Here is a 14,741-nt window from a genome sequence, read left to right as displayed (position 1 = left end):
AAGGGTTTAGCTGGATGGATGGATGGATGCCTTCTGAGAAAATGCTTTTCCTCAAGGTGCTGGGAAGATAGCGATTATTATTACTGTTTATTATTATAACTTTGGGGGCTCTGAGGTTTAACTTTCAGACGCTCTCTTGGTTAATGTTTGCAGTAACAATTGTGGCATAGTATTATACCCATTTTATTAAAGAGGAAATGAGATCAGAGAGTCTCTGGCAAGCACTCAATGCCCACTAACACAGAGGCTATGCAGGTCTTCTCACCCCACAAGGAACCCCCCTTACTTAGTTGGACCCTTGTTTCCACTTGGTTCTTCACCAGTTGCTCCTTCTGGTTGATCTGAGCAGAGTGAACTTATTTTAAGCCTGAGGTGGGTCAGAGCCACAGCTGAAAGGGAGTACTGGACTCTGCAAGCCCTTGGGGAGTGTTGTCATTAGTTAGAGTAGCATCTTCCATAAGATCAAGCAACAACCCATATATGCAGCTGCATTCAGGAAATATTTCAAAAAAACAAATTACAAAATTTGAACCTAGAAACTGAAAACCATATGATTTGATGGGGAGGAAGAAGAGCTTGATGCAGTTGTGCTGAGCCCAGAAAGGACAGTTGCAGGGCTACCCACGCAGTGCATCCCTACCTCCGGGGCGATGTAGTCAGGAGTCCCGCAGAAAGTGTTGGTCCTTGCATCTCCTAACATGTTCTCCTTGCACATTCCAAAGTCTGCTATTTTGATGTGTCCATCTTTGTCTAGCAGGATATTATCTAGCTTCAGGTCCCTAAAACAAAAGCAAAGCTAAGTCCCACTTCAATAAATGCAACTAGAAGAACACTGTCATGAGGACAAGGTAGCTAGTCTCAGCATGGCCTAAGAGGGTGCACAAAGGGGAGATTTACTGGCCTTCTTCCTCCTCACCACCTTGATCTTCAGACCACAGGCCTATTCAGCTCGCCCTCTGCTCACTGCTCTTTGGTGTTCACTCCTGGACCCACTGCTCATGCTCAGGTGTTTCCTTCCAGCTGCCTTGGGCCTGACCTTCCGACAGACTTCTGTCTTGCATGCCCTGCTCAGCAATTGATGCATCTCTGGAGCTCAATATATATTTCCTGTAAGCATGACTTGGCTAGTGAGAGAGTGTACACATATTGGGTCATCTCCTGAGCAGAGCATCCTTCAGTTTTAAGAGGGGGCTTTCAAAAACAGTGTCTAGTTGTAATGAGAGGGCTAACAGTGCAATGCTTCTTGGGCTGATGATGCATTTGGTAAGGTCTAATGCCGTACAACATGTACACAGGTCCATTGCTACAAAATGTGCGTAGAAAAAGCTCATTCCTCAAGGCACTGGTTGCTGCTGCTGATTTTCTTTCTGATTTATGAAGGACTACAACTCTATATAAGGGGGACAGATCACCAATGTTTAACCCAGTACCTTTTCTGGAGGTAATGATGGAGTGGAAAAGGCCTAAAAATACACTTACATTATGCCATTTTCTACCATGGTTCTCTTTGTTTCTTTGTGAATAAATTGTACTGCACCTAACTCCAGTCTAGTTGAACAATGTTGTTCCTGACCAATGAAGAACCACTCTAGACCCAGAAACCCCCAATAACAGAATATCCCAATAATAGGATATGAGGTCAATACATTTTTCTTTCCTTAGAGAACCAATATCCTCTTAAAATAGCCCATTCTATTCTCAGGTAAATGTAACTCATAATTTAAAAAAAATAAATCAGCCATGCTTTGCTTTTCTGTGATTTTACCCACTTGTCTTTATATAAAGTATTTCTATTACATACTATACCCTAGATATTTGAAAATGACATCAAGTTTTTTCTCATTTTTCCTTCATTAAGCTCAGGGACTTTGTTACTCATATAGTGTAGTTTTTGGACCCTCCAAATATCCAGAATTTATCAGTTTTCTTCCTGAGAGGTGTTGCTCAAAGTGGAACCAATGTTCTCCAGATAGATGATGTGACTGGTGCAGACTCAGTGACACAATCAGCTCCTCTTAGGATCTTCTGTCCTTTTGCTGTAGTGGCCTAAGATATTGCCCTTGTTTTAGGAACATTATCATAACGATGGTTAATGGTGAGTTTATTGTAAACCAAAACCTTCAAGTATTTTTTCTACACAAACTGACACTATCCCAGTTTATTATGCTGCATCTGCAAAATTGACTTTTTAAAGATAATTCAAGCACTTCACTTGTTATTAATTTTAAATGTTTTTATCTTGTTGATTTTAGCAATGAAATTTTACAAATTCTAGTTTGTCATATAACATCCAGCTTTCTTTGAATAGCTGAGCTTTCTGAGATTTATTTCTTTACATCTAGGACCTGTGGCTATAATGGAGACCACTGTTTTCTTTGGGTAGCTAAGATGACTTGGACAGGAGTAGGAACAGCCATTGTTCTTATCCTTTGCTGGACTTCTTAGATGAAGACTTGCTCAGGCTCTTTTCTTGAACATTCTCCTCCCAAAGGTCAAGTAAGCAATATTTAGTGGGTTGGCTCAAGTGGATCATTTACTTTTCTCTGTTTTTGAATCTTCAAATTGTGATATGTTATCCTTATGTGACTTGTTCAGGTATCAGAGCTGCTATGGCACTTCCTTGAGCATGCCCTTTGATAAAATTGGCTGCATTCAAGGTGGTATGGCTGTGGATTCTTGTATGTCCTTGGAGAAAGGAAGACTAGTTTATAAAAGAAGAAACAAGTGAAGTGGTCAGGCCAAAAGCAGAAACAAAGGCCATGCAAGTCTTAAGAGAAATGAAAATGACAGGTGAGATGCTGCCCTAGTTTTTGAATGGTCTATCTTCTTGCTTCCAGTTTCTTAATGAAACCTAACTTTTGTTTATGCAGGTTTATGCTACTGGACATCAATATTAATGTTCTTCTAAAGTTCTTACTTCTATTTGTCTTTCTCGTTCGTTAAACTGGAAGCTTCATGAGGATGGACATATGTATTGTTTGTTATTTGTTATAATGTGATAACTCTGATAACAATATCATGTGCACTGAGCACTCAATAATCTTTTTGGAATTAATTAACCACTCACCAATAATTACCATTTGCAAAGAATGTTCCCCTTAATTATTTTCTCCACTTTTTGTGAGAGTAAGTTAGCCAGAGAAATTGAGAGCAGAACATAGTTGTTTTGGTGGAGTTGATGTTTTCCATCTGGACGAGCCCATTATCAATGCATCATCAATAGCTTCTGTCTGCCTGGGAGACCAAGAGTGTATCTCACATTCGTATCAGTTCTGTTTCTCTACTGTCTAACTCAAATGCTGTCACACCTACATAACCATCAGGACTAAAGATGTTAAATACACAGTTTCAGTGTGACTTATGAATTATATTCCAGTAAACCCATAGTCTAGGTTATGTTTATCTTCTTAAGCTAAAATCTCAGGTTCATTATCTGGTACATATACTTAGCTAAACTGATAACATTTTGGTTTTTTTCATATGAAATTTTTGTGTAATTTATAGCCACATACATATGTTTCTAAAATTTTGGCTGAAGGATGGTTTTGGAGTCATCTCTAGGGAGCCAGATCTCTAATTCTGGTGATATACATAGATCATAAAAATAATGAACATAATATTTGACATTTATATTTTGTTTTCTTGTTTGTATGTGCATTTTATTATTTGATTCTTTTTTTTAGGGGGGTACCAGGGATCGAACTCTGGACCTTGCGCTTGCGAGGTCAGCGCCAGAACCACTGAGCTAAATCCCCAGCCCTATTATTTGAATCTTACAACAGAACTTTAATCTCAAATTATTGTTTTTATTAATAGTTTTTTTTTGATGAGAAAACAAAAGCCCTTGGAAGTGGTGGGATTTATCCCAGACCACATAGCCAGTCTGTGGGCGAGGACACAAAACCAGTCTTTATCTTCTCTTCCATCCTTTTGTACTAAACTCACCTGGTCTTATTCATCAAACTGGTTTTGCTGAAATTACAAGTATACATTTTAACTGATTCTAAAAATAAATGTTCTTTAGGCCTCAGGCTAGGAATAATAAACTTTGAGTCAACTTTTCAATCTAAAGGAGGCCAAATGTGTTTGGGACCATGAGAAAGAAGGTCACTGAAGCTTTAAGAGATCTAAGTTGGAATAGGAAAGGTCCAGAAAAGGTTACCTTGCAAAGCCAGACCTGTGCAGGGAGAAGAATGAGGACAGAAGAACACTAGCTGGGTTCTCTGGAGCAGACTGGAGATGCCAAAGGCACAGAATGTTCTGAGGCACGCCATGCTGGTTATTTCTCACTGTACCCCGTAGGACACCAGGACTGAGATAAGAATTCAGAGTCCAAGGCCCTGGTTTTTCCTTGTAAACATCTGTCTGCTTACTTGTAACAAAATTATGTGGAAGTCTCTCATTCTGTTGTGTGGTCAGCATAAGTGAAGCTCTTCGTTCAGGACAGGCAGCATGGGAGGTTAACCCGGCTTTATGGCTGACTCACGCAGCTACATCACCTTCCCTCTCCAAGGAGTCTCCAGTTACTCCCATGAAATGGGGTCAGTGGTGCCTGCTTGCTTGTCTCCTTGTGACATCAAAGGAAACAATTCTTCTGAAAACATGGCTTCAGATACATGAGTTGGGCAGCTTATCACCAGTGTTATGGTTTGGGTCTAGATGTCCCTCCAAAGCCTCATGAGGTCATAGGCTTAATCTAGAGTGTGTGAAGCTGGAATTAATTGATGATGCAATGCTAGGCTCAAGGGCACTAGAATTAAGGATGTGAGTGTTACATTCCTTAAGAAATCTGAATAACATAAAAGGGGCAGGGAAGTGCCCTTAAAGCTTTCCCTTGTTGACTTTGCTACTGTGTGCGCACTATGTTGTTTCTCCTCTTCGAGGCCTGTTTGTCCTCCCAGCCTCGGAGCCAGCCAACTATGGACTGAAACATCTATGAACTGTAAGCCAAATAAACCCCTTTCCCTTTAACTTCTGGTGCTAGGTATTATGTCTCAGTAATGAGAGAAAAGTAGCCAACACAACCAGTAAAATCTAATCTTAAATTGTCTTTCAGTTTTAATAGTCTAAGATACAAGGTTCTAGATTCTTCTCTTTTCCATCTGAATGCTTTCCAGGTCCACATTTTTACATTTAACCCAAACCAAGGCTTATGACAGTGGCTTGAAAAAGCCACTGCCTTTACAGTTCCACTAGCAAGTGGTGAAAGCGTGTGATGTCGCACGGCTTCTCTATCTCCCAGGCCTCAGATCTTGTGACTGTCCAACAACAGGCTTTCAGTTAAACCTAGAGACCTTCATTTAGTATTCTTCCATTTGTCCTTCTCATTGATATTTCTGTGTTTCCGCTGGAGTCACTTCTTCCATTTTCAAAGCTTCTCTCCCTTAAAAAATTTACCTTCTGCTAGGAAGGTAAATTTTTGTTGTAATATTCCTTTCCACTACTTAGTTTTGAAGAGGTCTTTTCTTCTCTCTGCAATTGCATTTTAATTATAAAAGAATACACTGTTTATGTCTCTTCATGTAATCCTACCTCATATTAACTCCAGAAGGTGGCTTCTGGGGTTTGGGACCTCTACATATTTTGTGCCCATCACAATGCTTAACAAAGGGCTGTAATTCAGTAGACAATTTATAATACCAGTTGTGGAGGATTGGATGGGGTCCCCAAAAGATATCTCTATGTCCAAATCCCCAGAACTCTGTGAATGGGATTTAATTTAGAGAAGATGTCTTTGCAGATATAATTAAGGATTTCAAAAGACGATCATCCTGGGTTGTCTCTGTGTGTGGGTTAAATCTGACTAGTGTTGGTCTACATGCACAGAGAAGGTCATACATGAGATGGAGGAAGAGACTGGCATATGCAGCCACAGCAAGGAGTGCCAGAAACCAACAGAGGCTGGGCGAGGCAAGGAAGGGGCCTCCAGAGCCTTTGGTGGAAGTGTGACTCTGCCAGCACCTTGATTTCAGAGTTTTGGTCTCTAGAACAGTGATAGAATACTTTTGCTTCTTTAAGCCAACAAATAGGTGTTAAAGTAATAGCAGCCCTTCAAAACTAATATATCAGTTTTGTGAGCAAAAATCATAATTGTAAGTAATCAAAAGAAGGAAATTAATAAAACATTTGTTTGCTCAGTTCTTAAATTAAAAATTTAGTTCAAATTATACACAAGCAGCAGAACAATGTCTTACAGCAAGTCAATCTCCACACCAGCAGCACTGAAGCTCTGCTATCAACCTGTCTCTGTGGAGCTTGCTGTCTGCAACAATCAGTACACAACATAGGATAGATGACTATCCTCAATTTTAACTATTTGATGACACCTTTCAAAAATCCCCTACAACTTTATGATCATGTTAAATAAACTCAGTGTTTTGTCCAATTGGTGCAGAAGGAGACTTAAAGAGCATGATTTCCATGCGTGGGCTGAGTAAGAGCTCTAAAATGGGCATGTGTTGATTGTGATAGTAATGCTACTTATGGACCTTCACTGGTCTTTTTTGTTGTATGCGCCCAGAAATTTACAAGATGGTATGATAGAAAGAAGCACTGGGGTATGGAAGAACAGATATGGATGAGGGAGGTGCCTTTCAACTTTTAGATCTCTGTCTCTCTTGCTAATCTTTTTTATTTTTCATATGCCTCCCTCCCTCCCTCCCATTCATCCATCCATCCATCCGTCCCATACAACCTACTCAGAACCCAGATAAAAGTATATTTTAGATATTCACAGTCATTATAGGCATATAGAGAAAAATTTAAAACCTATGAATCCCGCTCAAGCTGAGTTTCAATTTTCTGGAGATTAAAAATGATATAAAACACCTCCATGATCTACTATTTTATAGACAGATTTGTAAATATATCTCTATATCTATCTCTATATAAAAACCTGTTTAAGAAGCTTGACTTCCCAAACCTTCCCTGTGTCTTCAGTTCTGTGATGCTAACTACAGTAGCCTCACTCACTCAGGAAGCCTCTGGAAATGCAGGGGTCCTTCCCCCTTAAGAGAATTTTCCAGATAATGGCAGCATACACTGTAAGCACCAAAGGTTCAATGTTATCCAACTCTCTATGCAGCTTGCTGTTTCAACAATCTGAGTGGAACACAATGGAACTTTTATTGGTGACTCCAGGTCATTATGAGTCTGTCACAGGAGAAGTCTCTCTGAGTTTTCAGCAGCTTAGCCAGCCTCCTCTCCGGCTCCTTTCTTTTTCTTTTGTTCCTTCCTCTAATCTACAGTGAGCTGGAAACCTGACAACTAAGCTTTTGAAGATTTGTATGTTAAGTAAGTGTCAACTGTGTTTTGAGAAAAGAAGAAAGAAGACTGGAGTACAGCAGCTTTTATCTGAGGGTTTTGGCAGCAGAGCATGAAATGATATCGTAGAATAGAGAAATTTTGGATTCATGAAAGAGGACACCAGAGGTGTTCTGTGCACTTCTATAAGGTATAGAACAGAAGGTTTTCGTGGGTATGTGTGTCCCAGAATTCACTTCCCCAACCAAAAGGAGAATATTTCACATTGAGGATGGAATGATCAAAATATGTTCTCTGTATGTATGAGCAAAATCAAGAGGTATCAAGGGGACAGATGAGAGAGCCAACAAGAATAAGCTATGAGAGAGAAAGGAGAGTGGTGGAAAGAAATGAGAGAAAGGAGGTGAATGGGATCAGCATAAGGAACAAAATCAGATTAGAACCTTCTTGCTTTGGAGACTGGAATTTCTTACCTGGTTGCTATCAAATCACTTTCATATAATCATGATTGGTAGGAGGTCTGGGTGGGGAACGTTCTAACATAAAATCATACTCACATCACTCAAGTCCAGTGATTAAATTAACTGGGCCAAGAAATCAGCTATCTTAGTACTTGTTTCCAAAAAGCACAACTTACCTATAGACAATTCCTTTGGAATGAAGGAACTGCAGACCAAGAATGATTTCAGCAGCATAAAACCTAAGGGAAGAAGCCAAGGTTCAACATGAATGCATTAACAGAACAAAATAAAGTCCCCAAAGCTGGTCTGATGTTTTATGCATGTGGAGTGCTTGTCTAAATGGTATACACACATAATTTTGTTTAATCCTAAGAAGGAAGATGTTATCCATTCTACACTTGAGAAAATGAAGACTCAGAGCATCCAACCTCAGCCCTGAGACTATAAAACAGGTCTGGTATCTTAAGCCAGCCTCTCTTACATCTCACATTTATTCATAAACTTGAATGTCTGTACTGTCATTTCTTTGCTGGTAAAACATAGAGAGATTAAATGTAATAGTATAGTATAGTAGGAAAATAGTTTTCTTCTTTATTTGAAACTCCGTTTCAAGCCCATAGACCTGCAATGTGCAGTCATTCCAAATAGATCTGGTTGGTTTATTTTTATATTGACAATATTTAGTCTGCACAAGAAATATAGTCTGAGAGGTGGAAAAAAGGATATTAGACAATGGAAAGTGATGTTACTGATCTTCAATGGTGACAGGCTTAAAGGAAATGAATGGGCATATCTCTAGTGGCATTAAGGTCAGATATAAGGGGGAGCTTCCTGGAAGTGAGGCTTGTGGGATCTCATGGATAAATGGAAAGATCTTCCTCCTGGAAAGTATTCAGAACAAATGGACAGCATGTGTCCAAGCTGACTTCACGCATTAGAGCAAGAGAGGACAGTGGGCCAATAGTTGGATCCTAACAAAAATGTCCAGTGATTTTCATGCTGGCGGAATCCCATAAAATTATCTCTGGGAGCTTTGCTGAAGATTCCTGGAGGCGATGAAAAGGGTGCAAGCTATCCCTGTGATTTGACAAAACAGCCATTTCAGCCAGAGTTTTAGTAGGACCCATGGGCCAAGACCATCTTTCAAACCATTTCAACCTAAGCCATTCAAAGTCTTCATGCAGAAGTGAGTGAAAGTTTAGTGAGCATTGAGCAAAGCACACTAGCATGTATCTGACATTTTTAAACGAGCCTGATGGCACAATTTGCTTTGTTCAAATGTCACAGTGAGTTTATACCACAGGAAGGGCTTATGGGGGACAATGTAGGCAGGTGCCGGTGGGACTTTGCCAAGGTCCTACCAGGTAGACGCAGCCTGCTTCCTCTCACAGGATTCTATTGCTGTTTGATGCCAAGGAAGAGGAAGATTTCTTTTCAAATTGACCAAATGCCTCTCCAGTTTCCTCCTTCTCATGCCCTAGAAGTGAGATGCTTTAGGCCTTTGCATTGAGCTTCCCACGAAAGGCTTCAGCTAAAAGCTTTATCCCCGGGGAGACTTTGACAATTTGTATTTCATTTGACTGCCTTCTTTCCAAAGAGCAAATATTTGCTTCTGTGCTCAATTATTTACAATTGGGGTAGTTCCTTTTGAAACTAAGTAGTTGTTTTCAAAACATGGAGAAATAAAATTGACACAGATTTCAATTTTACAAGCAGTGAAAATGATTGCTTTGTTTGGTAATAGAGTAATCCCAATGGTTTACCTGGCCCTGGGATTTAGGGATGCTGAATGAGGAGGTAAGAAAAATATCACATAGAAAAAATATTCTGTTGGTACTGGATTTGTACAAACTGGTAAGAACATGGAAACCCCTAAATCCTTTATAGGGCTCTTACGTGGCTCTGGGAAGGTCAAACTTGTGGCAACTTTGAATGTGGTACATTAAGTCTCCTCCGTTGAGATACTCCATCACAAAAAAGAGGTTTTCCTAGGGAAAAACAAAACAATCTTTACTTTTATTTCCTTAAAAATGAAAGAGAAAGAGAGAAAGAAAACGAGAAGTTTTTAGAAAATGGATTAGATAATTTCAGAAGAACCCAGTCTATCTTGAAAATTCTTATGAAAAGACTGTCAAAATAATTTAGCTGATGTATATTTTTGAACCCTAGGCATCCTGGGGACCAGAGGTGGAACATAGGGTACCATTTGCTTGTTTGCTGTGAGGTAGCCAGTGGGGTGCAGCTTAAACTTGCTTGCTGGGCCTGGGGACAGAGTTGAGCCCTTAGTGAGTGCAGATCATACAGTTGTTAAAATTGACAATTGGAGGATGGTCAAATCTGGTCCTCTGACTCCAGAAGCATACATGAAAATATCTAATCATCCAATAGTCAGTGGGTAGTCACTGATCGTGTTCTGGGGGTGAGTGAGCACAGGATTCTCAGTCCTTCTTCATCCATCAAAGTTGATGAGACAGCCCCACTCCTCTGGAGCTTGCAATCAAGCTTTGCATTTTTTCTCTCCAGTGGAGACTTCACTTGTTGCAGAGGCAAGCTGTGGTTTTGAGTGTGTTCCTCCTAGCAGAGGCCACCATGCATGATATTAGAACTAGTGCCCTTGAGAGTCACCCATCAAAATCAAGGCTGGGTGCTCTTCAGGGTGTGAGCAAAGTCAGAGGCCAATGCACTTCCAACCAGCCTGTGCTACTCAGACTGTGTGAAACAATATTTCTTCAACAGAAATAGTCATAGCTCTTTGAGCACCCTGAATTTTCAAGGGTTCTTAAGATTCGCAGAATCAGTAACCCATCGAGTGTGGAGGCATTTGGCATGTTTGTGCATGAATCTGTACCTAAAAACCTCACCTGGCTGATTTCTTTTTTAACAGAATTCACATTACATCTGGATGCAAGACTAACCAAGGCCCTGGGGCATATGAGGTAATGGTACCGTATGAAGTAATGGTCTGGGCTTAGTGACACTCACTGCCTGCTGTTTGCACTGGGTTCATCTTTCTACAAAGTAGGGAAATAAAAATATGTAACAATTATCTCAATAATTTAGGTGAAATTAAATGTCCATCTGCTCTTTCCAGAGTTGTTCTCAGATCTAATTTTCTGGTTCTAATGCTTTTTAGGGGGAGCACACTCTTGTCTTTTGTGGACAAGCCAAAATTTTCTGATGATATAAATCTTAACACTGCTTTTTCAGACATCACTTGAGAATAATCATTTACCCCATTTGTACACACTTGCCTTTTCCTTGACACACTGTATCTGTTGCTCTTGTTCCTGTAAGTACCACATGAACAGCTTCTAATCTTTACCTTTTTATCAAAACCCTACTAGCCCCACCCAAGCCACAAGGATGGTATCTTCATGTAGATACCCAGGAGAATTAAAGGCCACACACAAACAGTAAAACTACAGTGCTCAAGGGAACTGTTCTTTTTGGTGTTAGGATGCTTAAAAAGCCATATGAAGGATGAAATCTCACAATGAATACCCTGTCAATTTAGACTTGAAGCAAATGGGGGAAGGAGATTGGAGGCAAAAATTCAGCCCCATACAACATGTGCAAACTGCTCCTGCCTGTTCTCACATCTAAATTAGACTGCATATCATGGTGAGCCTTGGGGAGTTGAAGCTGCCACTAAGAGAGTCCCAGTATCCTGGGGCTTGGTACATAAGATGTCCTTATTCCATGGGAGTGAGAAGACGACTCTGTCATAGTCATTACTAATTAAACAGTACTGGAGGTTTTTCACATGTTGGATGCCACATTTAATCCCTCTAAGAGATTTGATGGCTCCACAGTAAATCCTTCAAAACAACTTGTTCTGGTTCTCATTTTGATATTAAGTCAAAGATACTGAAAAAACCCATTGCTTATCTCTTGTCATTTACAATGGGATTATGTGTCAGTTTAAGTCTTTGTAGGACAATGAGATAAAACTTGGGCTAAATACTTCTCAGAGGAGGAAATGAATAGTTCAATGCTCTTGAAACAAAGAAAAATAATAATTAGATTTCTTTCTCCTGTGCTGTACTTTGGGTTCTGGTCACCAGCTGAGTGAAAATGTAAAACAAGACTGGTGAACAGGGCAGGTGAGAGAACTGGGCTTGTGACTGGGTTAATTTTATACGACGACCTGACCACATACCAGGTGACACATTAGCTGATGCAAATGACTCTTCCAGGTGGGTGAGAAGTGGAGCTTTAGAGTCTATCAATACTCCCCTTGCACAGGATTTATTGAGTGGAATTCTAGTCTGTGAGCTAAACTGTCACTAAGTTTCATCCTATGCAAAATGAAACTCTTCATGAGACCCTGGAATAAATTCCCCTTTCCTAAGCTAAAGACTCAGCATTTATGGAGCTTCTCTTTTTCTTGGTTAAAAGAAGATTATTAAGTACATTATACTGATATTTATGTAGTGTTTCTCAGATCATAAAGTAAATGTTGGCAGAGGATATGCTGTGTTTGCAAACTTCTACTAGAGATCATTGTCTAGAAATAATGCAGATTTAAGTATAATTAAGGAATAGAGCTGAATCTTCTCTTTGAACCTTCCTCAAAGGAAATGAGAATTATAGCTTGACTCATTATGGACTACTAAAAGCTCTGCAGAAAGGTGCACAACAAAGGGCAGGGGGCTTCTTCTGTATAATCAGCCCCTGAGCATGTTCACAAGGCATTGGTTTGTACAAACACTTCTGTGTCGGGCCGGGGAGGTAGCTCAGCAGCATAGTGCCTGCCTGGCAAGTGCAAGGTCCCAAATTCGATCCCAGGACCAAAAATAAAACACTTCTGTGTCTACACAGGTATATAAGGTCCCAAGGGTCCTGGATTGCTTAAATATTTGAATTCATCCCGTGGTGGACAAAGGGTGCAAAAGCAGGATGGGTCAGAAGGGAATGTAGCTTCATGTTGTTTTGAGTAGACAAGGATGGCAAGAGAGGAAATTTTTGATTAGTCTTGGTATTTTTGTTTCTGAAATGTGCATCTCATTTTCTAAGAAGGAACTCAAGCAGATGTACTTGGAGAAAGGTATCTAAGGGAATGGAAACAAAGGAATAGATGATCTCTAGGATTTTTGCCTGCTTCTTTAGGAAGCACAGACATGGCTTTTGATCAAGTGGCTCCCTGGATAAGTGAATTTTACACTAGAGAGGTTTCCTTGTTCAACCAGGTCTTTACAGGAGGAAACACACTAAGATTTTTGCCAACCATGTTGTTGTCAAGTCAAACATACTGATTTGTAAGGTAAACATTCCTGCAAGGCTTCCTATTACTACCATGCATGGTCTTCAGAATGTGTTCTCTGAATGTCATTCCATTGTCCACTGCATTGATTAGTAAAACAATAAGACACTGAGCTCTTTCCATCCTGGTGCTGAGGTGGTTTCAGCTGGAGTGGGAGTGTACAGTTACATCAGGGCCTTTGGAAGCAGGGATTGACTGGGTAATGCTTAAGTGCCTTGGCTTTCAGAAAAACGTTCAGTGAATGATTCAATAATGTTTACTTATCAACTTTCCCACTTACAAAAACATCCCCACAGCTGCTCTGTCTGCTAAAAGTACAAAAAATGAGAGCCACAATTATTCATTACTTTGCTGTGATTTTTCCATAACTGTTTTAAAGCAATAATCAATGTCAATATTCTGTTGAAAGACATGTACTCAAACCCCTCTGGCTATTTTTTAAAATTATTTTCTTGGTGCTTTAAAATGCAAATGATTCTGGCAAAATCATTTAAATATATACAAGTATTTTTCATCACTTGGCTGATGGAACTGTATATTTTGTTTTCTTCTGTATTTCTAAAAATACGATAACACTTTGGGTGACTCTAAAACTTAAATTCTTCTATATTCATTTTCTGTGTTAATTATCTATATAACAATTTAGTTGTAAAGGTGATCTGTTTTTATGAAAGTAAAGGATAGAGTTAAAATTGTAGTTAAGAATAAAAAGTTTAAAGTAGTCTGTGAATCCAAAAACTGGGAAAAAAGGTCAATTTTAAAATAAGGAATGACTTCAGCAATTTTCAGGGCCAAATCTTTAAATCGCTCTGAGCTAATTTTAGTCCATTGTCCTGGTATCAGTCTGGGACTCTTTCTCTGCCTTTGTATAATGCTGTCATTACACTGTGGGTTGATTTGTGTGAGAGTAGAGATGGGGATTCCTTTTGGGCTGTGGACTTCCACAGTGAAGGTTTGCATCCCCACGTCTGCTGATCAAAGAGGAAGCATGCACAGATCATCTTATAGGGCTGTCTCCCAAAGCAGGCTGCAAGGCCACCCTTTTGACATTTGCCCTTTGTGGTTGTGAGAAAAGGGAGGGCTTAGTGCTTTGGTGAAGACCACAGAGCTGGGTCAGGGCTGCCCAAGCACACACTTGAAAGGTAATGGGTGGCTTGGATGGGAACAGGACTAGTAGTCCTAGGTTAGCAGACGGGACAGTGTCCTGCCAGGCATGCAAATGTCTCCCTGGTATACTTGCACACTCCATATTAGTGTGGCCACACTAATGCTGTTTCTGAGGTACATTCGTATTTAGAAGGCAATTTAGAAGGTAGAGTATCTTTTTAAAATTCTTAATATATTGAGCTATAAATTAAATCACCCTAGAAAAACAGGTTTTTTTCTTTTTCATAGGGATATATTGTTTAAAAAAACCCAGATAATCATTTGTGTAATATATATATATTACACAAATGATTATCTATATAACATATATATATATATGGAGAGAGAGAGAGGAGAGGAGAGAATGAGAATGAAGGAGAGGGACTCAGAGCACAATGATTCTCTGCAAACCAGCAGATACACTCATTAGAGCTTGTTTATATTTCTACTGTGAACTCTTCATTAGTGAAATTCACTACCTTCCACTGATTCATTAGTGTGTGTCAGAAATAATGCTCCTGAATTTCTGCAAGTCTGTGCCTTTCAACAGGGACTTGGGCTCAGTTGTTATTTACTGCCTTAATTGTCCCACAGGACTTTTCTTGCCT

At 39.7% G+C, this 14,741-nt stretch overlaps 1 protein-coding gene across 3 annotated transcripts in view; it reads right to left on the bottom strand.

Moving 5' to 3' along the window:
- Positions 1 to 14,741, bottom strand: part of Prkcq (protein kinase C theta) — a 123,520-nt gene that overhangs the window by 22,670 nt on the left and 86,109 nt on the right. For all 3 annotated transcript variants that reach the window (XR_002398231.2, XM_004854531.3, XM_021266320.2), the window contains 3 exons: positions 9,621 to 9,712; positions 7,901 to 7,963; positions 641 to 779 (listed from right to left, as the gene is read on the bottom strand). Coding sequence is in view for 2 of the 3 variants with exons in the window: in XM_004854531.3 (XP_004854588.1) it covers positions 641 to 779; positions 7,901 to 7,963; positions 9,621 to 9,712 (294 nt within the window). In the remaining variant the exon portion in view is untranslated. The remainder of the gene's footprint in view (positions 1 to 640; positions 780 to 7,900; positions 7,964 to 9,620; positions 9,713 to 14,741) is intronic.

The sequence above is a fragment of the Heterocephalus glaber genome, unplaced genomic scaffold (assembly GCF_053883595.1).
Source record: "Heterocephalus glaber isolate CG9 unplaced genomic scaffold, H.glaber_assembly_v1.0 deba00001472, whole genome shotgun sequence".
NCBI lineage: Eukaryota > Metazoa > Chordata > Mammalia > Rodentia > Bathyergidae > Heterocephalus > Heterocephalus glaber.
Note: the sequence above shows the minus strand (reverse complement) of the source record. Positions and strands in the feature narration are given on the sequence as shown.